The 27,199-nt window shown below is 40.5% G+C and overlaps 1 protein-coding gene and 1 non-coding gene across 5 annotated transcripts in view; both read right to left on the minus strand.

The window, feature by feature from the left end:
- Positions 1 to 1,169: 1,169 nt before the first annotated feature.
- Positions 1,170 to 27,199, minus strand: part of LOC100767015 (basic helix-loop-helix family member b9) — a 45,228-nt gene continuing 19,198 nt past the window's right edge. Inside the window, exons 4-8 of one of the 4 annotated variants that reach the window (XM_027432965.2) lie at positions 5,064 to 5,151; positions 4,642 to 4,742; positions 4,174 to 4,275; positions 3,769 to 3,853; positions 1,170 to 3,452 (exon numbers count right to left, since the gene is read on the minus strand). In XM_027432965.2, the coding sequence (XP_027288766.1) occupies positions 1,593 to 3,203 (1,611 nt within the window). In that variant the 5' untranslated portion in view covers positions 3,204 to 3,452; positions 3,769 to 3,853; positions 4,174 to 4,275; positions 4,642 to 4,742; positions 5,064 to 5,151 and the 3' untranslated portion in view covers positions 1,170 to 1,592. Of the gene's footprint in view, positions 3,453 to 3,768; positions 3,854 to 4,173; positions 4,276 to 4,641; positions 4,760 to 5,063; positions 5,152 to 5,780; positions 5,805 to 27,199 lie in introns of those variants that run through there. The other 3 variants (XM_027432966.2, XM_027432963.2, XM_035450201.1) reach the window with 3 other exon arrangements.
- LOC113837721 lies at positions 4,382 to 4,511 on the minus strand. Its single transcript, XR_003488444.1, has one exon. It is a non-coding gene; the product is annotated as a small nucleolar RNA SNORA30/SNORA37 family (small nucleolar RNA).

The following is a 27,199-nucleotide window of genomic DNA, read 5'->3' on the forward strand; positions in this document are numbered from 1 at the left end:
AAAATTATGGCTATGACTTTGCAAGAAAAAATAAAAGTAATTAGCTTTCTTAATGCATGCTATAAAACTCTGTGTAGCAGTTGCTCTCAACCTGTAGGTCGGGACTCTGTTGGGGATCAAATAACCCTTTCACAGGGGTTGTATATCAGATATCCTGTATATCATATATTTACATTACAATTTGTAACAGTAGCAAAATTAGTTATAAAGTAACAACAAAATAACTTTATGGCTGGGGGGGGGTGTCACCACAACACGAGGAGCTGTTTTAAAGGGCTGCAGCATTAGAAGATTGAGAACCACTGGTGAATAGCATGATTCTGGCTCTTGGTTGGGGGGGGGAGTACACACAGAAAGATAGGATCAAGGATCCCTTCTTTAGATAGGATCAAGGTTCCTTTCTTTATGACTCCTACACATCTTATTTACAAAACAAAGTTTGGGATATTGACTTCCCATATACTGCCTGGGAAATACATACATCCACCTCAGAGTTTCCTCCTGACATCTAGCCAGATAAGGCCAAATGCCTAGTACACATGCATTTGGAGGAAGCTAAAACTCGTTAACCTGGTAGGGAACATTATCCATCACAAAGTTAAACTACTCTTAAACCTGAAATAGTCACTGTGCTGTGAAGGCTATCATCACCTAAAAAGGGCAATATGGGTTAAGGTAGTGTAAGTATAGTGAGCCGGGTTCTAGAGTGCCAAAAATCATCTGTGCCACCTGCCAGCCGTGAGGAGCTAGGAAAAAGTATTTATTGGCTATATTCTGATTAAGGGGTGCTTAGGATGATATCTATCAAAAATATGGGTTAACTAGCTGACAGGACTACCATATATGAATAAACATAAAATATTATGCCTATATAATAGTGGATAATTAATAATAAAGAATACTTCCTTTTCATGCCTACCTCCTTTTTCTTCTCTGAAATGGCTGACACAGATGAAGCAGTCTAAAAATTTGAATTGTACACTCTAGATTTTGTGTAATTCAGGGGCATTTAGTGTTCTCTAGTGAGTGTTTGGTATAGTTGGAGTAAGGGGGGAATGAAAATCCCTTTTATATTTAATAGCCTGTAGTAACCTGCTTCCTTTTTGTATCAAGAGGACACATTTGGCAATAGGCATATATATGTATATATCATATATACAAACACACAGTGTAGGTACCATCAATTATTTTTATTTTTGTACACCTTATTTTTTAACTAGATTACAAGACCAGTAGTTTCTTCTTTGCTACCTGGAGCCACAAACAGATCTAAGCAGATTATCAATCATCAAGACACTGTACTTCTGACAGCTGGATCACAATTTCCTTACGTAAAATTATGTTAAAAATCTGCTAATCTAGATAAGATAGAAATCGACAAACTTGTTTATCTCAATATTTAATATTCATTTAATACACCAAAAAATGTTTTAGATTTGAGCTAGAACCTGCCACAGGTAATAATTTGTAAAAGATGTTAAGACAAAATGTGTGAGCAGTTATTACCAAAATAGTATGCAAAACTCTTTGGGAATGTATAGCCAATCAGAATTTGGACACTGTTCAGTGTTCTCTTTCATTTCTGGATCATTTTACATTCTTTCAATAATCCCTTTAACTTCACGGAATATGGCAGTAAGAGTACTGTAACTCAAGTGATCAACTACTACAATTGAGCCCTTTCTAATATGTTCCTTTATGTTAATAAAGATGGCCACAGCACTAACAAGATTTGCTTTCGCCTCTTTTTGGTTAAAGATGAGTTTTAATGCTGCTAATGCCTTCATATTGATCATATCTCTAGCTGCCTTTGGATTTTCGGACATATTCAAAAATACTTTCAAAACAAGATTTCTAGTCTTACGATTTCCCTGGGACAGCAAATGGAAAAGCTCTGAAAAGTAACTGGCAACAATGTAGTGATGGACAGACTCTGTAGTTAGCTGCCCTATTATCTTTAATCCAGATTGCTGGCCAGGTGAGTTCAAGGGGAAAGACACGGTTTCTTTACACATATGCTTCACATGAAATTCAACTTTGTGTTGTCTGTCATCCCCAGAAGAATTCAGAGTAATAACAGTCTTTTTTCTAGTTTCTGGGGAAGAAAAACTGAGCAGGCTTTCAATAAGTGTCACCACACCCACTTCATTAATGAATTCCCGGGCAAATGGATGAACTTTATGTAAACCCATTGCTATCTGTGCTATTTTATGAATGAGGGGATCGGTAGTTGACTTAAGTATGTTAACAAGCTTTTCAAATTCTGGAGAATCCAAATAGCACTCCACTTTGCAAGGGCAAGCAAACGGCTTGATGCCATTCATTTCTCTGATCTTGATTTGTTGTCTAATTTCATCTAAGGTCTGGATGCAAGGATCAGAACCAAATGGATACTCAGGTATAGGCTGCAGGCCTGATCGAGTATTCTTAGTACAGGCTGTTTTTGAAGCTTTTTCTTCATTTGAGGCCAGAACAATAAAGGAAGAAGGCCTTGACTCAGATGAGTCCTGAGAAGTATAACCTAACACTGCTGGAGTTACAGCAGGAGCTTTGGGCCAAATGGTAACCTCAGACCAGTCCTTTGGCCTATTTTTCTCATTAATTTCATCCACTGGTTGAGGTTTAACTATTCTGAACACAGGTTTAGGATTAGGATCATAACTAGTGTCATCTCCTTCCCAAAACCAGTTCCCAATAACATTTTCTTCCTCCTCCTCCTCAGCCCTAGACTTGTGGCTGGCCTTAGGTGTAGGCTCTGACTCCTCAGTGCGGCCCTGAGTACCAGTATTACTTTTATTTTCACACTGAGGAACAGTATCATAACTAACCTCTTCTCCCTTCCAGAACCAGGAATTGAGACCAGATTCCTCCCCAGTCCAGAACCAGGTATCACTACTAGCCTTCTCTTTACGTGAAGATCTAGCACCCTTGTACTCATACTTATGGTTGAAATCTTTTCCTAGAGCCTTATGTTCTGACCTCCCCCCTTCTTTCATCTCAGCAGCTGCCCTGCCCTTAGACCCTCCCCTCGTCTCCGACGCTGCATCTGCTTTATTTCCCCACTTAGGTTTTCCTTTGTCCCGGTTTTTGCCTCCTGCTCTGCCTGCATTAGCAGCCTCCCTCTCTGCTAAAGCTTTGGCTTGCCCACTTGCCCTTTTGTCTAATTTAGCCTGTGCTCTAGCCTTATTCTTTGAACCAGTCATGGTTGAAGCACAGCTATAGACACCTGTCCAATCTTAACCTTAGTTCTCTGTTTGGTGCAGGCTAATATCTCGAAAGAGGTTCAAGACAACTGTCAGTTTAGTAGTTACAAAAATTCCTTTTTTGACACACAGCCTCTATCAATGACAGGGACAGAGTAAAGACACTCAGGTCAGGGAGAAGATGATTTCCAAAGGCAGACCCGCTGAAAGCAATCTTCTGCCAATCCAAGGCTACCACTGGTGAGACACCTAAGGTGGGAAAAATAAATAGACTTTGAGTGTCCTCCAACCTGGGTTCTTTATACAGATAGCTACACAGAAGGACATGAATGGATATTTGAACTGTGTCGTAGATGTGGATTAGTCAAAAACTCTGCTCTCATTTAATTTCTTGCATACTTGCATCCAGCCCAAGTACTCCCATTCTTTTGTCTCCATCAAGCACATCAGTGATAATAGCTAAGATTGCTTAAAGTAGGAGAGGCCAAAGGCACCCAGCCCCTTTGGTCCCATACTGGCAATACCACCAGGAACTTCTATGTCTTCAGAGAGGCCTCACACCAACCTGCACTGATGTGATGTGATGTGATTGCTTCCTCCTTCCTCGCTTTCACTGTTGAAAAGTCACCCAACTGATGTCACAGGCAGAGCTATAGACAAAAATATACGTGGGATTAGAATTTTCAGTATCTGACAGACTGACCTAAACTTCTATCTCCACGTATCTTAATACTCCCTCACACCCTGTTCTCTCTTATGGATTCTCTCCCCATTTTCCAAGCCAGTGCCTAATAAATACCTATTGACACAAGCTTAGCTCACTATCCTCCCACTTTCTGTAATGAATGTAAGGACAGCGACGTCTGGAAAGTTAGAAAACAATGGGTCCCAGAAGATCTGGTTTCTCCACTTGCCACAGCCACCTCTACCACCCATCGACAGCTATGCTTACACTCAGATTCATACTCACCTCAAATCCTAATGAAGTTTTCTTCTCTTTCTTAATTTCCAAGTGAGCAGCTACCTGCAAGTCTCTGCAGCAGTGGTTCTCAAGTGTCCTAATGCTGGGACCCTTTAATACATGTTGTGTTGACCCCCAACCATAAATTATTTTCATTGCTACCTCACAAGTATAAGTTTGCTGATCTTATGAATTTTTTTATTTTTATTTTTTGCAACACTGTTCCCTTGAGTAACAGTTGCCGCTGGTACAGTATCAGGACAAGGATGTACTCAAGGGTTTTCTCTCAGCACCAGCTACCAAATCCTGACCCCACTGACTAAGGGAAGACCTGTGAAAAGTGCTAGATATTATGAATCTTAATGTAAATATATGATATGCAGGATATGTGATATATGACCCCTGAGAAAGGGTCATTAGACCCCCAAAGGGGTTGCAACTGGAAGTTTGAGAAACACTGCTCTACCTAGATCTTACCTCATGTGGTAACAATGCCAGACTCATCACAAAGCTGGATCCTCGGAAGATGCTATCCTTCTCAGTAAAGAAGGGTCCTCTGGCTGAAGAAGAGTCAACCTCTAGAAACCAAAAGATACTAAGAAAAACATACAAGAAAGTATGTTGACCATAGCATAAAATTATTAGGCTTCTGAGGCGTATTTTCAGAACCCAAGTTCAAACACCCCCTTTTAGAGAATCAAAAAACAAGTAAATGAACTCTATCAACTCTCCCGTGACTCTGATGTCCACCCATAGAAATAGCACATTTTGTGTGATACTACTTCTGTACAAAAAATATATGAAGGACTAGGAAAAGTAGCTGTAGATTATATATGGGGTCACATAAACAGATACTTAAATCCTATAGTGATTTCAAACATTCTAAATCAAACACCCACCTGCACAAAAACTTCTCCTTTACTTTAACTCCCATTCGAACACGTCAAAAAACGTTCAAAGCGAAATACAATGTTGAGAATATGAATCCTGAGTATAAAAGATAGGATAATGTCACCAGATATAGATATAGATATATAGATATAGATATAGCCAGGAGTTCTGTAATGTGACCAACTCCTTATCATGACCATTTGCTTGCAGTAAATTAAGCACAAGATTCTACATATAGAAGGGAATAGTACAATCAATCCTGTATTGAAGGCAGATGAACAGTTCATTCTTATGTTCTGGTGCTTTCATAATAGCCCCTCTAATTATGTTCCCCTTCCCCAGAATGCACCACTCCTACCACTCAGACAGGAGACTTTGCCACCAAGCAGAAGCCTGTGAGAAGAGTCAGCACCCATGATGCAGGACACAAGGGCCTCCTTCTGGAATAAGGCCCAAGTAGCAAGGCTACTCAACACCCAGAGTTAAGCTACCCCCAGAGTTAGACACCTGCCCCCAATCCAGGACAGCGACCTCCAAGGGGCACCACACTCCCCATCTCCCGCGCCGCCATTTCTCCCGCAGGCGCCTCCCCCACAACCTTCCAAGGGCCCAGACACCAAAAAGGGTGGGGAAAAGCCTGCTGTCCAGTCATCTGCGCTGCAGGGCCTCCGAACTCTCACACCCCTGTGCCCGTGGCCCGAGCTGGGTTTCCGCTTTCCCCTCACCGTCCAGGATCTCCCGGAACCGCACACCACTCCAGGAAGCCCCGCACCACTCCAGGAAGCCCCGCGCTCCGATCGCCACCGCAGCACTCACGGCCGGGGCCGGGCGGCGATCCGCAGTGCGCGGCCGCCCGCCCCGAGCCCTCGACACACCCCCACTTGCCTGGCCAGGCGCACGGCCCAGGTCCCCGGGCTGCCTGCCCCGCGTCCCCGTCCGCTGCTGGCTGGGCTCCGTCCTCCGCAGCTGCTCGCACTGGGCTCTCCCCGCTTTGCGCGCGAGTGCAATGGCACAGACGAGTCCCGCCCCCACGCCTCTGCACCAAACGGGCAGGGGCTGCTGCGCAGGATGCGGCAGGAGCAGCTCGCTCGCCTGGAGGGTGTCGGGAAGGGGGCGGAGGGATACGGCGCAGCGGGCTCGACGCCCCCTCCCGGGCCCACCGTAGTTCCGACTCGGGGTGGGCGGGGCCGGAGGCCGCCCGCTCTGCTGCTCGGAGGGAGGGGTGGGCAGCACCCGTGGGCGTCTGCAGACCCCCTGCTCGCCCTAACCAGAGACCACCACCGCTTTTCTGGGGCCACTGCAGTGTGCGGGATGGCTGAGACTCAGGGTCTCTGATGGCGTTGGGGGGCGGCCTATAGAGAGGATGTCTGGAGTTGGGGAGCAGGAGGGAGCAGCGGAGGGATACTTAGTTCAGACCCCAGAAGGAAGCTGGACAGCGGCTGTCCCTCCCTGCACTCCACCTCTGCTATGCTTCAGTTCCCCCTCCTTTTCTGAAGCCAGTGGAAAGTGCTGCAGCTGGAGAGGGGACAGGTAGCCTAGCAACAGTCTGAAGAGCAGGCTCTTGATGCCTTTCCTGTGTTTTTCTCCCAATGCTTTATGGAGTTCCTTGGGGAACAGAGATAAAAGCACCTATTATAGGCCTCACCAGTGCCCCGGGCTAAAGCATACTTCTGTCCCTGGGAAAACAACCAGAGGTCTGATCCAAAAAACATCTTACTTATTTTTCTAACTTGGAATAAAATCTCATTTGGTCACATATGACACAAAAGAACTGTGGAGAGGTGTGGGAGAGGATGATAGGGAGGCCTTAGCTGATAGATCAGTCCAAACCAAGGATCTATAAAGAAGCCTAAGGACAACTACCAGCGTGCAAGCAAAATTTAAAATATAATTTAAAAACAAAGGAGTTTAGACACAGGTGTCCTGCATGTGTGGACACGGCTGCTGTTCTCAGAAGACATGAATTATTAAATAAAAATCCCAGTGCCAAGCACTATTAGTCAAGAGACCCCAGAGCAGCATTTCCTCAACCTGTGCATTGCAACCCCCTGGTGGGGGGTCAAAAGACCTTTTTAAATTTTTTTTTACATTTTACATACCAACCCCAGTTCCCCCTCCCCTTCTCCCACCCTTCATCCACTCCTCGGAGGGGGTTAGACCTTCTTTGGGAGTCAACAAAGTCTGGCATACCATGTTGAGGCAGGACCAAGCTCCCCCCATCATGGCTGAGCAAAGCTTCCCCCCATGACCCTGGGGATAGGTCCTGGTGCCACTGCCAGCCCCTTCCCCCCAAAAGATCAAGCCACAAATTGTTAGCCACACTCAGAGGGCCTAATTCGGTCCCATGCAGGTTCCTCAGCTATCAGTCCATAGTCTGTGAGCTCCCACTAGCTCAGGCTCAGTTTTCCCCAACATGCCCTTGACACCCCTCCCCCCCTTCATAGGATCGCTCATCCTGTCTTCAACTGAACTCCAGGAGCTCAGTCTACTGCTTGGCTGTGGGACTTTGCATCTGCTTCCATCGGTTGACAATTAGGATAGTCACTAATCTCATTACAGGGGAAGGAGGCCTCTTCACACTCTTTTCACTATTGCTAGGAGTCTTAGTTGGGGTCATTCTTGTGGATTCCTGAGAATTTCTTTAGCACCAGATTTCTCTCTAACCCCATAATGCTCCCTCTATGCCTTTCATGGGTTTCTAGGTCCTCTGCATATATGTCATGGTTGTGCAGCTTGGTGTTCCTGTGGGACTTCTAACAATGGGAATGGGGCCTGTTTCTGACTCTCTTGCCTGCTTTTGGGAACCTTCTCCTCCTACTGGGTTGCCTCATCCAGCCTTGATACGAGGGGATGTGTCTAGTTTTCTTATAACTTGAAATGCCATGTTTGGTTGATATCCCTAGGGAGGCCTGTCCTTTTCCGAAGAGAAAGGAGAAGGAGTAGATCAGCAGGAGAGGGAAGGAGGGGACTTGGAAGAGAGGATGGAGTGGAAACCGTAGTCGGAATGTAATATAAATTAAAAATAGACAATTCATAGCTCGTAAAATATATTTTTTACTCAGTTAAGACTTCCATTGTCAAATTCAGCTTTTGTCATTCACTAGCTGTGCCTGAAATTATGTATCTTTATTTTATTTTTATTTTTTGGTATGTGGAGGTCTAGACTTACCTAAAATTATTGTTATAAAAATTAAATTAGATTAACACACAAAAATGAATATCAAGTCCTGAAGAAAAAGTATAGGAATTGAAGCAATCAAGCAAATAAAATGGAAAAACAAACCAACAAAAAAACACAGGAGGAAAACACCCAGTATGAAACCATGAAAAGATAAGATTTCTGAATTGTGAGCATAGAAGGAAAAGAATCATGTGTCAAAGGCATAAACCAGATTTTCAACAGGCTCATGGAAGAAAATTATAAACATACCCTGTAGAGGGAAATGCTGACCACACCTGCTTGAGGGCTGGCACAGGTGATGCTGACCATGCACACTTGGGTGTGGTCAGAGTGATGTAGCAAGGCTTTATATATAAGAGTCACATGCATGTGGCTCTCTGTGTTCCCTCACCCTCCTGGTTGCACAGGACTGGCTCTGTCTCCTGAGTACCTTCCTAATAAACCATCTGTTTTTCAAACTAGCTCTGACTTCATTTTGATCCACATTAATTGTTATCCTCTTTAATACCCATACAGGTACAAGAAGCACACAGAGCACCAACTAGGCAGGAACAGGTAATAAATTCCAGTGGCATATTATAGTTAAAACACTAATACAGAATTTATAAATACATGATATGAGAGCTGCAAGAGAAAAACTGTAAGTCACATATACAGGAAAATCCATCCACCCCCCCCAAAAAAAAAACCAGCTTATTTTTCAATGGAAAATTTTAAAGCCAGAGGAGCTTGGAGAAAAGTACTCCAAGTTCTAAAAGGCCACTAATATCAACTTCAACTACTTTATCCAACAAAACTATCTGCTGTAAATGAAGGACAAAGACCATCTTTCCGTGACAGAAATATGCTAAAAATATATTCACCATACTAGCACTATAGAGAATACTGGAAGCAATATTTCACACTGAAGACAGAAATAAACATAGCCAAGAAATTATAGAAAGAAAATAAATTTAGTTCTAAGTACTGAGACACAAAGTATGACTAAGAACACAAACAACAAGAAACAACTACAAAAATATGACTATAACCAACACACTTTTCAATAATTTAAAAATAGTAGTGGCCGCAATTTGCCAATCAAAGTACACAGGTTACTTAAATGAATTAGGAAACAAAATCATCTTGTTGTCTACAAGAAATTCAAGCTTTTTGTCGAGTACAAGAAATTGAACTTTCTTTCAAGGACAAGCACCACATTGAAGTGAAAGGATTGAAAAAAAGAATTCCAAGCAAATGGAACCAGGAACAAGCTGGTGTCACTAATCTTAATATATGTCAAAATGGAATTCATACTAAAATAAATCAAAAGAAATAAAGAAGAACACATTTAAAACAAGGGAAAAATTAGCCAAGAAGATATTAAAATCCTAAATATATATCAAATTCTGGTGTGCACAATTTCATAAAAAGCATAATATTGGAATTAAGTTCACAGAGTAAGTCTACCTCAGTTACAGTAGAACACTCCAATACCTCATTTTCTTCAAAAGATAAGTCATATGAACAAAAAATAAACAATAGAATTAAATGATATCAAGCATCAAATGAACCTAACAGGTATCAACAGAATATTGAACCTAAACATCAAAGAATATACATTCTACTTGACCACCTATACAGGCTACTCTAAAATAAAACCACATCCTAGGACACAAAACAATTCTCAACAAATTCATATGACAAGAATGCAGTTTATGAACAGCAAATGAATCTAGTAATTACACAAACTCACGAAGACTAAATGACACATTACTTAATAATGACTGGATTGAAGAAGAAATCAAGAAAGAAATTAAAAATTTCCTGAAATTAAATGAAAGTAACAACAAAACCTTTGGAACATATCAAAAGTAATCCTAAGAAGCAAATTTATAGTTCTAAACATCTATATTTACAAATCAGAAATAGCACAAATGACTTAATGACAAAGCTTCAAGAATTTGGAAAAATGAAAACAAAACACAAATCTAGTAGATGACAAGAAATAATGAAAAATAAAAGCTATTAAATAGAATCAAAGAAAACAAAATGGAGAATCAACAGATGAAGAGCTCATGATTGACTGATCATTGGCCCTATTAGCCAAAAGAAAGAAACAACCCAAATTAACAGAATCAGAGATAAATAGGGAAACAGTATTAACAGGCACCAGAGAAATTCAGAATATTATAGGGGAATATTAAAATATATACTTATTAAGTTAGAATATCCAAAAGAAATGAATTCCTAGATTCATTCAAACCACTGAGGTTAAACCATGAAGAGATCAATAACTTAAGCAGTTCTCCCACTTGCCCCTCACCACCCGCTGCAGGCAGGAAAGCTGGTCCTCAGGCACTACCCTCTAGCAAGAGTTCTAATAGTTCTTAATAGAAACCTGGAGACAGGTATCGGGGTAAATGCTGAAAGATCAGAGAAGTAAAGAGCCAGTCACAAGACAGACCTTTTACATTTACCAAATCCTTAGACCAAAGGGGCAATCCTATTCCTATGAATCCTCAGACTGAATGCAATGAGCTCCTGTCTCCTTCTACATTATATTCCTCTCTCTGCCCAGCCATATCACTCCTCTCTCCACCTCCCTAGTGCTGAAATTAAAGGCATGTGACTCCTAAATATTGGGGTTAAAGGTGTGAACCACAACCACGTGGCTCTGTTTCTCTTTTAGACTGGATCAGTCTCGTGTAGCCTGGCATGGCCTTGAACTCACAGAGATCAGCCTTCCCCTGACTTGAGAGTGCTGGGATTAAAGGTGTGTGCCACCACTCCCTGGGGTCTATGGGTAACTAGTGTGGCTAGCTCTGCACTCTGATCTTCAGGCAAGCTTTATTTGTTAAATCACAAACAAAATATTACCACATTCCCCCTTTTTGTCAAAAATAAAAAGGTTATAACTAATATAAGAAAATGTATATATAATAAGTACAATAACTATATACAAATATACAGGCAATAAATACATCAACAATTTCTAGTCCATTTGCATTTGACAAATTCAGATAAAATACTCCATTATCTAGTCTCTCTTGGTGAGTGCGAAGTCTTGTACCTAATTTGATATTCTATTCCAATTTGTTAGTATCAAAATTATCTTTTAATGCCTCTTATATACTTTACCTTTCTTTACTGAGTTTCTTTTCTGAGTCTGGTAAACAAGGAAAACTATAATTATAGCTGTCTAGTCTTCAACTCTCTCAGAGACCTGAGAAGGAAATAATACTGAGTAAGCAAGAAGTGCAAGAAATGATTTCCAACAATTGTGAGAAACGACAGAAACAGCTGGCTCCCTGTGGAAACAGCTGGCTCCCTGTGGAAACAGCTGGCTCCCTGTGGCAATGGAGCCCAGGTGCCTCTGGAGTTGAGGGTCTGTGGAGTTGGTTGCAGAGAGGCTGCAACAACAATAAAAACATTCCAAACACTCTTAGAGGCTTAGGGAAAAAGAGAGAAGAAACTAGTTGGCTGGGTGGTGACTCTGGCAGGAGCCCCACATTCAGGGATCACACTGCCCCTCACTGGCTGTAGCACTTGGGAGAGCAGGGCTTGCATCTTACTTGAGTGTCCCAGCCATATCTTATGCGAACAGCAAAAGTCGTACGGCCAGCACAGCTGACTGACAAGGACACAGCAAAGCTGAGCCACATGATGGCTGCCCTGCCACCTTCAGTTTTCAGCTCCACCTGTTGCATACCTGGGGGGCTTTTAATATCTGTATAATTTAGAGATATTGCACTGATGCAAATTTATGAATCATTTATTCCTTCTCCGAGGAATGCTATTTCTAAGCGTCCCAAGGACATACTATTCCCCCCCACTTTAGGGAGACATCCTTATCTACTTGAAGGCCTTCCTTAGGTCTTGGAGGTTGTGACACATAAAGAAGCCAGAGGTCTCTTTATGAGGCTATGAGGCACTCTTGAAACATCTGTCCCTGTACTTACACAGGAACAGAATATTCAAAACAAAGTAAACTCAAAAAAGGTCAACAGGATTTGGTGAGCTAGAGGAGTTGGCCACAGGTCAGATTGCAAGCTTCTTCCCACTATACACTCATCGGGCAATCCCGTGGCATATACAGCAACAAAATTAGATTAGCTGAAGTTACTTCTGTCCTACACAGAGACTTATACTGATGGGCAAAGAATCATGCAAAAAGTTGATAAAAAGTATTCTAAAAAGATATAAAATGTGAACATTGTATTATGCCAGAATTTGAATAATAACTGCAGCAACTTTGACCTGAGGCTATTTCTTGGGCACTCTGACCATTAAGTGTTAATAATATACTGCTTGGGATATGACAGTATGCCTGGGATGACTTGAAAATTGTTTTGGTTTAGTGTCCTTGTACCCACAAAAACTACCAGTCTGAGAACAGGCTGTCATAGGCCTCTGGATTCTTAAAAATTGGGCCTGGGGTTGATGAGTTAAAAATGGTTATGAAAGATAACTGTTTATCAATGATGTCAAAACTTGAGGTAAAATGATTGGAGATGATAACTCTGTTCTGTCATAGTTTATTAATGATGACTAAAAGATGAGCAAGAGGAAGTGAAACATGTCCAAAAACAAAAAATGATGTTATCTATGTTTTGGAACAACATGAATGTATCTCTGCTTACTAAATTCTGTTTAAATAAAGAAGTACTCTAGTTGCTAGTAAGTCAGGCTGCAAGATTCTCCTGACATTCATGACCTGGCTCACTCCTTCCCTTGCCTACTCCTTACATCCCATGCTGGAACCTACATCTCTTCAGTGGATGTTCTTCTTCTCTGTCCTTCCCTCCTAAAATGAAACTAAGAAGTGTCCAGTGACTGATTCCTCCCATTGCCACTCTTGCACACACCCATCTTCAGACCCTGCCCTCATCCGAAGCTGGATTCCAGCACATGAGCAATAAAATAAAGCTAACCCTGTTGACAGCATCACAGGTGATCAGGCCTACATGCATCAGAGATCTGACCCCATCCTTCATCTGCCATATGGTGGAGTGGGCAAGGTAGAGATATCTCCCCCATCTCTCACCCCTCACCATCTGTGTCAGGTGGGAGAGCTGGCCTTGAGATCATGACAATGGGAGAGCTGTCCCTGCTTCTCACTGGCTGCAGTATTCAGGAGAGTGGGCCCTATATCTCACCTGAACAACACAGTAGAGTTGACCCTGTTGGTGAGCTAGCTCTGAGGGTGTGAAAGCAGAAGAGCGGACCCCATTCCTATCATCTGCCATGCAGTGAAATGGGTAAGGGAAAGATGTTCCCCTCCACCCCTTGCCACCAGCAGTAGGTGGGAGAGCAGGTCTTAGGGCCATGAGAGCCAAAGAGTTCCTTACCAAGTGCAGCACTCAGAAGAGTGGGTCCTGCACCTTGCCTGAGCACAACAGTAGAGTTGGCCCTGATGGTGTGCATATGGTTGAGCCAACCCCCAGAGCACGAGAGCAGGAGACCTGGCCCTTCTCCTTGCTGTCTCTTGCAGTGGATGAGCTAGAGGGGGCAATGCTGGAGAGCTTGCCCTGGTGGTTTCAATGAGGGAAAGTGGACAGGCTGACCAATCCAGCTGCCACCCAAGCCCAGAACGAGTGTTATGAGTTATCCCACCCCAGCATCCACCCCATCTATGAACTGCTTGAGCATGTGAAAGGGCCAGACCTGCAGATCCAAAGCTACAGGGCAACACAGGATATCCAAGAGGAGTTCCAGTGAGGGCCAGCATCAATAGTGTAGCAGATACTGGAGGCTTTGGAACGAGACCAATGACACTTTGCAATGAACAGTTGCAAGTAAAGATATATGAATAAAAGGGTTTACTACATGACTCACTGTGTCACACTATAGCTTCTATGCCGAGCCTTTTTTTTTCCTTTTCTTTTTGTATGTTATTGTTGTTTAGTTAGTTCTTTTAATTTTTATTTGATTTGGGGGAGAGGTTGCAAGGGCAGAGGGTGGATATAAAGAGATAGGGAAAGTAATGGGATCAGGATGCATGATGTAAAATCCACAAAGAATTGGTTAAAAAACAGTTTAAAACAGAAAGAACTTAGACAGACACAAGGAAGGAGAAAATTGAAACAGTAATTTAAATGCCTTCCAAAAAGAAGAACCAGAAACAAACAAAGAAACAAAAAAAAGAAACAGACAAAAATCCAAGCCAAATGGATTCACAGCAGGATACTACAAGGCTTTCAGAGATACTCTACAAGCAACACTTCTTAAATTATTCAAAAATTAGGAATAGAAGGCATGTTTCAAAGTCACATGATCATCTCAATAGATGTGAAAAAGGCCTTTGACAAACTATAACATAACTTCACAATAAATATCCTAGAGAAAGTTGATTGCAGGAAACATATCTTAATAAAGGCCAGATATGACAAACCCAAAGCCAACATTTATCCTAAATGAAGAAAAACTCAAAGCAATCACATTAAAATCAGAAGTGAGACAGGGCTGTCCATTATCATCCTCCTTTTCAGTACAGTGAATGAAGCAGCACTGGCTGGAGTCATATGACAACAGAAGGCCATTAAAGATATAAACATAGGAAAAGAAATTGAATTATCCCTATTTGCAGATGAGATGCTCTAATGCATAATATCTCAAAAATTTCATCAGAAAACTTCGTAGAAATGATCAACACTTCAGCAATGTGCCAGACTGCAAAATCAAATTATAACTTCAGGAGCCTTTTTACAAGCCAATAACACATGTGATGAGAAAGGGTGCATAGAATCATTCCCACTCAAAACTGACTTTAAAGAAGTCCTAAGCAAGGACTTCTTTATGTACATTGAAAACATTAAATATTTGAAGAAAGAGATTGAAGAAGTCACTAGAGGATAAAAAGATCTTCCATGTTGATGAATTGGTAGAATACAGTGAGAATAACTATCAAATTTATTTACATATTCATGCAACTGCAGTCAAAATTTCCACAGCATTCTTCACAGAAATAGGAAAAATCTTAAAATTCATATACATCTGCAAAAGAACCTCAATAGCAAAAGCAATCCTGAGCAAAAAGAACAATGCTGGAAAGATTACCATTCTAGATTTAAAGATAGGTTACAGAGCTATACTAATTAAAAATAGCCTGGTATTGGCACAAAAACACATACAGAAATCAATGGAACAGAATAAAACTCTTAAACATGAGTATATGTATCTACAGCCCTCTGGTATTTGACAACGATACCAATGAACACCCTGGAGGAAAGACAGCACATTCTACAAACAGTACTAGGGACACTGGATGTCCACATGTAGAATTAAAATAGAACCATATTTTTTCTTTGTCCTTCATTTTTTAATTTAAATTAAAAACAAGCTTGTTTTACATATCAATCCCAGTTCCCTTTCCCTCCCATCCTCCCACAGACCCCCACCGACCCCCTATCCAAACCCCTTTCTGCTCTCCAGGGAGGGTGAGGCCTTCCATGGGGGATATTCAAAGTCTGTCACATCATCTGGGACTGGGCCTACGCCCTCCCAGTGTGTCTATGCTGAAAGAGTATCCCTCTATGTGGAATGGGTTCCCAAAGTCCATTCTACACTAGGGTTAAATACTATAGAACTGTATTTTTCAATCTGCACAAAAATAAACTCCAAATGAAAGAAAGACTCCAATGTGAAACCAGAAACACTGAAACCCCTAGTGGAATCAGGCTATCTTAAGATCCAACAATTCCTCTCTTGGGCATAAACCCAAATAGTGCATGTTCATACAATAAGGACATATATGTTCAACCATGTTCATAGCAGCATTGTTTGTAATAGCCAGAACCTGGAACAACCTAGATGCCCCTCAACTGAAGAATGTATAGAGAAAATATGGTACATTTATACAACGGAGTACTACTCAGCAGAAAAAAAGCAATGGAATCTTGAAATTTGCAGGCAAATGGATGGAACTAGGAGAAACCATCCCGAGTGAGGTAACCCAGTCACAAAAAGACAAACATGGTAGGTACTCACTCATATATGAATTTTAGACATAGAGCAAAGGATTACCAGCCTACAATCCTCTTCACCAACAAAACTAGGAAACAAGAAGGACTCTAAGGGAAAAATGCATGGACCCCAGGAATGGGAAGGGGCAGGAAATCCTGAGCTAATTGGGAGCATGAGGGTAGGGGAGAGAGAGCTGCCAGAATGAGAGGAGGAGGAGAGGAGTGGAGGAGAGGAAATGGAGGAGCAGAAATATTGAGTTGGGGGAAGAATAGGGGAGAGCAGGATGAGAGATGCCATATTAGAGGGAGCCATTATAGGTCTGAGGAGAGATCTGGCACTAGGGAGATTTCCAGAGACCTACAAGGATGATATGAATTGACAATCTAGGCAATGGTGGAGAGGATAACCTAAATGCCCTATAATGAGACTGATGACTACTTTTTATGCCAACCTAGTGCCCTCATCCAGTGGCTGATGGAAGCAGAGGCAGACACCCACAGATATACACTGAACTGTACTCTGGAACTTAGTTGCAGAGAGGGAGGAATGAAGATCAAAGGGGTCAGTACCAGGCTGGTGAAACCCACAGAAACAGCTGGCCTGTACAAGGGGGAGCACATGGACCCCAGACTGCTGTCTGGGAGGCCAGTACAGGACTGATCCAGACCCCGGAACATGGATGTCAATTAGGAGGCCTTTGCATTCTAGGGAGCCCCTGGTAGTGGATTTTTAAGAAGGGACTTTGAGAGCCCATCCCACGTGAAGGGATGCACTCTCGGCCTGGACACATGGGGGAGGGCCTAGGCCCAGCACAGGAAGATTTGGTGGACTTTGGGGAGCCCCCGTCCAGGGCTCTACCCTGCCTGGGGAGTAGAGGGTGGATGGGGTGGGGGGTTAGGTCGGGGCAGGGGGAAGGGAGGGGGAGGGGAGGGAAAGGGAGAAGGGATTGATATGTGAAACAAGCTTGTTCCTAATTTGAACTAACATAAAAAAGAATAAAAAAAAATGACAAATAAAAAAAAGAAAACATGGAGAGTCATCTGACGAACAAATTCAGCAGCAGGAGATTCCGAACACCCAGAGGCAGGCCGGCCTCCATCTGCCGGCCCAGGTAGAACAGGAGCTGTTTCCAGTTCCGGTTCGTTGTCATCGCTGCTCAGAGTCATCTGACACAAGCGACCTGCTTGCCGAAGTGCTCTGCCTCCAACTGCCTGCCCAACGGTACCCGGCACGCGTGAATACTGCCCACACCCCAGGGAAAAGAGACACATCCATCCACAAGAAGTGGACTGACATCAGAGTATTGGATCTGTTTGCATCTACCAGAAGAGAACCTTGGTCCCACACCCACCAGGAGAACAAGAAACTCTTGCTACACCCACCAGAAGAAAGGATGAGAAGAAGAGGTAAAAGCACATCCAACAACATAAAACCCAATATGACACCACCGGAGACTAGAAACCATACACCAGTAAGACCTCAACATCACGATGCAGATGAACCAGAAGAGAAAGGCATTAAAAGTATCTTCATGAAAATGATAGAGGACCTTAAAGAGGACATGAGAAAATCCCTTAAAGAAAATGGAAGAAAAAACTAACCAAAAAATACAAGATATCAACAAATCTCTCAAGGAAACAGTTCAAGACCTAAAAACTGAAATAGAGAGAATAAAGAAAGCACAATCTGAGGTAATGCTGGAAATAGAAAAGCTGGGTAAACGATCAGGAACTACAGATGTAAGCATAACCAACAGAATACAAGAGATGGAAGAGAGAATCTCAGGAGTTGAAGACACACTAGTGGAAATAGATTCATCAACCAAAGAAAATCTTAAGTCCAACAAATCCCTATCACAAAATATCCAGGAAATATGGGATACCATGAAAAGAACAAACCTAAGAATAATAGGTATAGAAGAACGTGAAGAAATCCAACTCAAAGGCGCAGAAAACATATTTAACAAAATCATAGAAGAAAACTTTCCCAACCTAAAGAAAGCCATGCCAATGAAAATACAAGAAGCCTACAGAACACCAAATAGACTGAACCAAAAAAAGGTCACCTCGCCACATAATAATCAAAACACCAAACATACACAACAAAGAGAAAATATTAAGAGCAGCAAAGGAAAAAGGTCAAGTAACATATAAAGGCAAACCTATCAGAATCACACCTGACTTTTCCTTGGAAACTATGAAAGCCAGAAGATCCTGGATACATATTGTACCTACACTAAGAGACCATGGATGCCAGCCCAGACTACTATACCCAGCAAAGCTTTCAATCATTATAGATGGAGAAAACAAGATATTCCATGACAAAACCAGATTTAAACAATACATATCCACCAATCCAGCCCTACAGCAAGTACTGGAAGGAAAACTGCAACCCAGGGAAGTTAACTACAACCAGAAAAATATAAGCAATAGATAATCCCAACTTACCAACAGCCAAAAGGATAAAGGTACAGAATCCCACACATAATCTCGCCACCATCACCAAATCAAAAACAAACAAGAATGAACAATAATCAACGGTCAATAATATCCATCAGTATTAATGGCCTTAACTCCCCTATAAAAAGACATAGATTAGCAGAATGGATAAGAAGACATAATCCTTCCTTCTGCTGCATACAAGAAACTCACCTCAACCTCAAAGACAGATGGTACCTAAGAATTAAAGGTTGGGGAAAGATCTTCCAATCAAATGGACCCAAGAAACAAGCGGGGGTAGCAATCCTAATATCCAATAAATTGGACTTTAAACTAAAATCAGTCAACAGAGATGAAGAAGGTCACTTCCTACTCATCACAGGAGAAATCCATGAGGATGAAGTCTCAATTCTGAACATTTACACCCCAAATACAAAGGCATCCACGTTTGTAAAAGAAACATTACTAAAACTCAAATCACACATAAAACCGCACACACTTATAGTGGGAGATTTCAACACCCCACTCTCACCACTGGACAAGACAGTGGTGAGAGTGGTTTTGTCTTTGTTAAGACAGAAACTTAACAAAAAAACAAAATAACTAATAGAAGTTATGGTGCAATTGGTCTTAAAAGATATCTATAGAACATTCTACCCAAATACAAAACAATTTACCTACTCAGCGCCACATGGAAGCTTCTCTAAAATCGACCACATACTTGGCAACATAGCAAACCTCAACAAGTATAAAAAAATTGAAATAACTCCCTGTGTCTTATCAGACAACCACACTTTAAAATGAGAATTCAACAACAACACGAACTACAGAAAACCTACAAACTCATGGAAATTATGTAACACCCAATTGCACAATTCATGGGTTCAGGAAGAAATAAAAAAAAGAGATTAAAGATTTCCTAGAATTCAATGAGAATGCGGACACAACATATCCAAACCTATGGGATACTTTGAAAACAGTGCAAAGAGTAAAGTTCATAGCGCTAAATGCCCACATGAAGAAACAGGAGAATAATTACACTAGAGAATTAACAGCACAACAGAAAGCTTTAGAAAATAAAGAAGCCAATACACCCCGGAGGAGTAGACTCCAGGAAATAATCAAATTGAGGGCTGAAATCAATAAAATGGAAACTAGGAGAACAATAAAAAGAATCAATATAACAAAAAGTTGGTTCTTCGAGAAAATCAACAAGATAGACAAACCTTTATCCAAACTTACCAAACAGCAAAGAGTGAACATGCAAATTAATAAAATCAGGAATGAAAAGGGGGTCATAACAACAGACACAGTGGAAATTCAGAGAATCATCAGGTCATACTTCAAAAACCTATATTCCTCAAAATTCGAAAATCTAAAGGAAATGGACAATTTTCTGGACAGATTTCACTTACCAAAATTAAATCAAGAACAGTTAAGCAACTTAAATCGACCTATAACCTCTAATGAAATTGAAGCAGTCATTAGAAGTCTCCCAACCAAAAAAAAAAAAAAAAAAGCTCAGGACCAGATGGCTTCAGTGCAGAATTCTACCAGAAATTCAAGGTACAGTTAAAACCAATTCTCCTCAAAGTATTCCACACAATAGAAGCAGAAGGGTCATTACCAAACTCTTTTTATGAGGCTTCAATAACCTTGATACCCAAGCCACACAAAGACACAACTAAGAAAGAGAACTACAGACCAATATCCCTCATGAACATTGATGCAAAAATTCTCAATAAAATATTGGCAAATTGAATCCAAGAACACATCCATCCCGATCAAGTAGGCTTCATCCCAGGGATACAAGGATGGTTCAACATATGAAAATCCATCAATGTAATCCACCATATAAACTGACTGAGGAAAAAAATCACATGAATATCTCACTAGATGATGAAAAAGCCTTTGACAAACTCCATTACCCCTTCATGATAAAGGTCCTGGAGAAATCAGGGATAACAGGAACATACCTCAACATAATAAAAGCAATATACAGCAAGCCGACAGCTACCATCAAATTAAATGATGAGAAACTCAATGCAATTCCTCTAAAATCAGGAACAAGACAAGGCTGTCCACTCTCTCCATACAATACTGTCCTTGAAGTCCTAGCTAGAGCAATAAGACAACAAAAGGAGATCAAGGGAATACAAATCGGAAAGGAAGAAGTCAAACTCTCACTATTTGCAGATGATATGATAGTCTACATAAGTGACCCGAAAAACTCTACTAGGGAACCCCTACAGCTGATAAACACCTTCAGCAAAGTGGGTAACTCAAAAAAAATCTGTAGCCCTACTGTATATGGATGACACATTGGTGGAGAAAGAAATCAGAGAAACATCACCCTTTACAATTGCCACAAACAACATAAAATACCTTGGAGTAACACTAACCAAAAAAGTGAAAGACCTGTACCATAAGAATTTTGAGTCTCTAAAGAAAGAAATTAAAGAAGATACCAGAAAATGGAAAGATCTCCCATGCTCTTGGATAGGCAGGATCAACATAGTAAAAATGGCAATCTTGCCAAAAGCAATCTACAGATTCAATGCAATCCCCATCAAAATCCCAACAAAATTCTTCACTGAACTTGAAAGAACAATTCTCAACTTTATATGGAGAAACAAAAGACCTAGGATAACCAAAACAATCCTGTACAATAGAGGAACTTCTGGAGTCATCACCATCCCTAACTTTAAGCACTATTACAGAGCTATAGTCCTGAAAACAGCTTGGTATTGGCACAAAAATAGACAGGTAGACCAAGGGAATAGAGTTGAAAACCCTGAAATTAACCCACACACCTACGAACCCCTGATGTTTGACAAACAATCCAAATTTGTACGATGGAACAAAGAGAACATCTTCAACAAATGGTGCTGGCATAACTGGATGCAAACATGTAGAAGACTACAGATAAACCCAAGCCTTTCGCCCTGCACAAAACTTAAGTCAAAATGGATCAAAGACCTCAACATGAACTCAGTCACACTGAACCTACTAGAAGATAAATTGGGAAATACCCTTGAATTAATTGGTACAGGAGACCGCTTCCTGAACATAACACCAGTAGCACAGACACTGAGATCAACAATTAATAAATGGGACCTCCTGAAACTGAGAAGCTTCTGTAAGGCAAAGGACACAGTCAGCAAGACAAAATGGCAGCCCACAGACTGGGAAAAGATATTCACCAACCCCACATCTGACAGAGGGCTGATCTCCAAAATATACAAAGAACTCAAGAAGCTAGTCTCCAAAACACCAAACAATCCAATTAAAAAATGGGGTACAGAACTAAATAGACAATTCTCAGTAGAGGAATCTAAAATGGCTGAAACACACATAAAGTGTTCAACATCCTTAGCCATCAGGGAAATGCAAATCAAAACAACTCTGAGATACCATCTTACTCCTGTCAGAATGGCTAAAATCAAAAATACCAATGACAGTTTATGCTGGAGAGGATGCGGAGAAAGAGGAACACTCCTCCACTGCTGGTGGGAGTGCCAACTTGTACAGCCACTTTGGAAATCAGTATGGCAACTCCTCAAGAAAATGGGAATCAGTCTACCACAAGATCCAGCAATTCCACTCCTAGGCATATACCCCAAACAAGCAAATTCTGACAACAAGGACATCTGTTCAACCATGTTCATAGCAGCATTATTTGTAATAGTCAGAAACTGGAAGCAGCCTAGATGCCCCTCAACTGAAGAATGGATGGAGAAAATGTGGTACATTTACACAATGGAATACTACTCAGCAGAAAAAAAACAATGGAATCTTGAAATTTGCAGGAAAATGGATGGAACTTGAAGAAACCATTCTGAGCAAGGTAACCCAATCACAAAAAGACAAACATGATATGTACTCACTGATATGTGGATTTTAGACATAGAGTAAGGGATTACCAGCCTACAATTCACACTGCCAGAGATACTAGTAAACAAAGAGGACCCTAAAAGAGATAAACTTTGTCCCCTGGAGAAGGGGAAAAGGTCACCAACCCCTGAGCAAAAATGAGAACATGGGAAGAGGGGGGAGGAAGCTACGAGAGTGAGAAGGGAAGAAAAGGAAGGATGCAGAGGTCATGAGGAAGCAGAAATTTTGAGTCAGGTGTAGATTAGAAGAAAGGACATATGACAGGTAGGATTTTGGTTGGGGGGTGGTAGAGGAGGAAGGGAGGGAGAAGGGAACTGGGATCGTCATGTAATTCAATCTTGCTTGTAATTCAAATATATACAAGAAGAAAAAAGAAAAACGCAAAAAAGAAAAAAGAAAACATGGCACATATACACAATGGAATTGTATTCAACTATAAAGAAAAATTAAATCCCAAGATTTATAGGTAAGTAGATGGGACTACAAAGTATTAAATTGAGTGAAGTTACTCTGAAAAAAAACCAAATACTGCACTTTGTCTCTTATTTATGGATCCCAGCTCAGCATCTTTAGACATGAATATATAACCTGGACACCAGGAAAGTGAAAAGGGACCATGGGGAGGTGTGCTATTGTGGGTAAGTGGAAAAAATGAGGGGGCTTTAACTTGGGAGAAGGGAGGGCAATACAGAGGGTGAGGAAGTAGAGATAAATAATACTAAGGATGTTCAGAAATGCCATATGTTCACTGTGTGTGTGTGTGTGTGTGTGTGTGTGTGTGTGTGTGTGTGTGTGTGTGATATTTAAGTATATATATACGGACCACAGTTTGCATGCAGTTATGACAGATGAAGTGATAAGGCTTCTCCCCCAAAACCACAGACCATTTAACAAAAAACCCACTTCTAGGCATGGAAAATTTCCCAAGTTGTTAGTCAGGAGTACATGGGATTCCCAACTATAGAGTCTGTTGCAATTGCCCTGAACCTGATGACAAAACCCCGTTTCTGAAGGCACCATACACTTCAAATAGGAGGAATTGAGCTGTATCTGACCTGGAGGATTACTTCCTGAGGACTAGCTCGCATAATATCCAAAGGTGCTGTGCACTGCCAATGCCAACAATAGAAATAAATATCCCTACTGAGTTGTAAAGCCCAGGAACCACAAAAATGACCAGAGGACAAGATGTCCCCAAGCGTGCAATAGTGGAACATATATCTTGAAGGATCATCAACAACTTTCTAATTGGATTTAATAAAGCCTGCTCAAGAGGAAATAACTCATGCCTGGTAGTGTAAAACTGTCACTGGTGAGATCAGCGAGACTAGAGAAGAACCTATTAAGACCACTTTTCTAACCCAGTATAATTTTTTTTTTTACTTTTTAAATAAAAGAAGTTTAATCTACTCTTCCATATCACATACTAACTAGCTGAATTAGAACCAAGTCTAGTCCCTACCTTCAAGAGTTCTTGTTCTCCTGAGAGAAAGCAACACATTTTATGCACTCCAGTACTGAATAGTAAGTGCTACACCAAAATTATGGCCGCATTCTAGAGGAAATGAGGAACAGCGATTGTATGTGTTAAAAGTAAGAAAACACCAAAGAAGTATTTAATCAACCGACAAACACTCCTTTCTATAGGATAACTGCTAAGCCAGTATAATTTCTAACTGCATTTTAAATACTTTTATCCTCATGCCCACACCAGTGTAGCATTCACCCCTCATCAAACATTCTTTAAACTAAATCCACAACTGGCCAAAATTGGAGAACAAATGATTATGGGGTGCGTAAGCTCAATTGCTAATCTACAATATAGCCTCAACACCTGAGGCTCAGGCCACATCTCAGAAAAGAAAGTGAAAACAGTTTTAAGAGCCAGAGGAACAAGACAGAAAAAGTATGGATCCTGTTTTCTAATACAATTTGTTATCATGTGTCTTTTGATGGAGAGAATTAGGACCATTAATATCTGGTCATTATTGAAAGGTGTTCCTGTCATTTTATAGTTTTGGGTGTCTCATAGTCTGCCACACCAAATCCAGTAGATTCTGTGTGACAAGTTCCACAGACTGAGGCAATAACTTCAAAAGAAGGAGGTCTCCTGGAAACGGTTGTGGAACTCTTAGCCAGAGAAAAATATTGGGCTGTGATTCTCGTGACAATTTTTGTTTGTTCTTCTATTCCTTTTTTTCACATTAACGAAATGCTCCTAAAAGCCTATGCTGACATTTTAAACAAAAGAAATAGATAAGAAACCATCCCCTGAGATGGGGTCACTAACCATGACTTCATTTCAGGAAAAACCAGCGTTTTCCAAATCATTCACATCATTCATGTAAGTACAATTAGTAAAAAATTTTCCCAACAATAAAATTCCATATGGATGTACATGTGTCATCGAGAGTGGGCTTAAGTGTCTGGTACTGAAAGCTTTTAATAACAAAGAGTTGAAATAGTTAAAATAGCTTAATATTTCAAAAAATTCACAAGAACTAGGTAATAGATGTTAAACAATAAGTGACAATAAAATATATTAATTTGATTTAAGAAATATGTAGTTAGCCTTGGATGATCCTATGTTAGTCAAGGACAGTCATATGTTTTGATTAATCAAGGACAATTTTGTGTTTTGATTAACCCAGAATGATTCTGTGTTTTAGATTTCTGCATCACTGTGCCAAGTAACAATAATGTCATGTTTGGGTTTGTTTAACAAAAACATCCCCCGAGAAAACATCTCTATAAGAAACCTTGTTTGAGAACTGCAAAATACACTCAGATTCAAACTGCCTCTCTGTTTCTGTTTGTCACCACCGAATTCTTATCCACCTATTCTTTGAGGACCCTCATCCCAGGGATTCCCATACCCAGCTGGGTGGTCCATGGCAATAGTCTTCTTTTTTAAAACAATTATTATGTGTATATGTATGTTTCTGTGTGGTCTTCTGCACACGAGTACAATGCCCCAAAAGCCAGAAAAGTGCATAGGATTCCCTGGATCTGGAGTCAGAAGTACTTGTGAGCCACCTGATATGGGTAGTCCTTTGCAAGAGCACTACATGCTCTTAACTGCAGAACCATCTCTCCAATACAGTCTGCTTTTGTTTAACCATTATCTTAATCTATTTACTAGCTTCTCTGTAGCCTTTTAGGTGTGTTTATTTCCCTTTAGCCTGCATTGTCACAGAAATTTTTCTTTCTCCTTCAATTACTATAGATAGTTTTGCCAGGCATATTAGACTGGGTTGGCAGTTCTGATTTTTCAGAAGTTGAAATATATCTTTTCAAGGCCTTCTGGCTTTTAAGGTTTCCATTGCAAAGCCAGAATTATTTTCATGGGCCTGTCTTTATACATGACTTTGGTCTTATCTCTTGCAGCTTTCAATATACTTGCTTTGTTCTGTATATTTAGGTTATTTTAGCTATGGCTTAGGGATTTAGATACATGGCATGGGGGTTTTCTTTCTGGTCCTACATCTTTGGTGTTCTATGAGCCTTTTACATCTGGATGGTAACCTTTGTCTAGATTTGGAGGATTATCTTCTATCGTTTCATTGATAATATTTCTTTGACAAGAAATTCTTCAATGCCTATAATTAATACAGTTTGTCTTTTCATGGTGTCCTAAAGATCTTGAATGTTCCATTCATGTATCCCTGACTTTGACTGAGTCTTATTCCAATACCAGTATTGTGTCTTCACCCCCACAATTCTATCCTTCTTATGACCCATTCTATTCATTAAGCTCTCTACTGAACATTTAATTTTATTATTTGATAACTTCATATATGAATACAGTGTGTTTAGATCATATCCACCCCCTCTCCATTTATCTCCATATATCTCCACCTCCTCCAGATCCTCACATTTGGTCTATTATATTTTTCATTTCCAACATCAATCCAGTTTAGTTTTTTCTTTACCATTTCAATCTCTTTATTGAATTTTATATCTATATCCTGAATTGATTTCTTCTTCTCATCTAGCTATTTGTTTATGTTCTCTTGGAATATATTTAGTTTCCTCTTTGACTTGTTTGAACATATTTATTATTGCCTTTTTAAACTGTGTGTCTGGAATTTTGTCTGGATTATTTTCACTGGAGCCATTACTATAGTATTAGTTATTTCTGGAGAAGACCAGTTGTCTTGAGGTTTTCCACTGTGACATGCCCAACTGGGATTACAGCACTGCTTAGCATGACAGCATTTTGTTGTTCTTGATGCTTAATCCGGTTCACCTTTTATTTCTAGTGGAAGTGTCTGAAGTGTTCAGGAGAGACTAGATTGTAGTAGGGTTGAGGTGATGTTTTCCTCTTTTAGATTGTTATTCAGGGAAGCAGACCCTGACTGTATTCACTGACGAGCAGTAAATGCACCACGAACATTGAGAACCAGTTGTCTACAAAATAGTTCTTTATTAATTTTTAATTGGAAAAATAAAGGGACACCAATAGTGTATAATTATATATATATATTATGTATGCATATATATACATTATACATATGTGTATATTACTATACATTACTATATACTACATGTATGTCATGTATATATACATTCATCATATAAAATATATATACATATATATTTTACTACACACTATTAGTGTCCCTTTATATTTGTAATAGTATATAAGTTATTGTGAATATGACAAAAATCAGGGAAAGAAGAAAGA

Source organism: Cricetulus griseus, chromosome X (assembly GCF_003668045.3).
Source record: "Cricetulus griseus strain 17A/GY chromosome X, alternate assembly CriGri-PICRH-1.0, whole genome shotgun sequence".
NCBI lineage: Eukaryota > Metazoa > Chordata > Mammalia > Rodentia > Cricetidae > Cricetulus > Cricetulus griseus.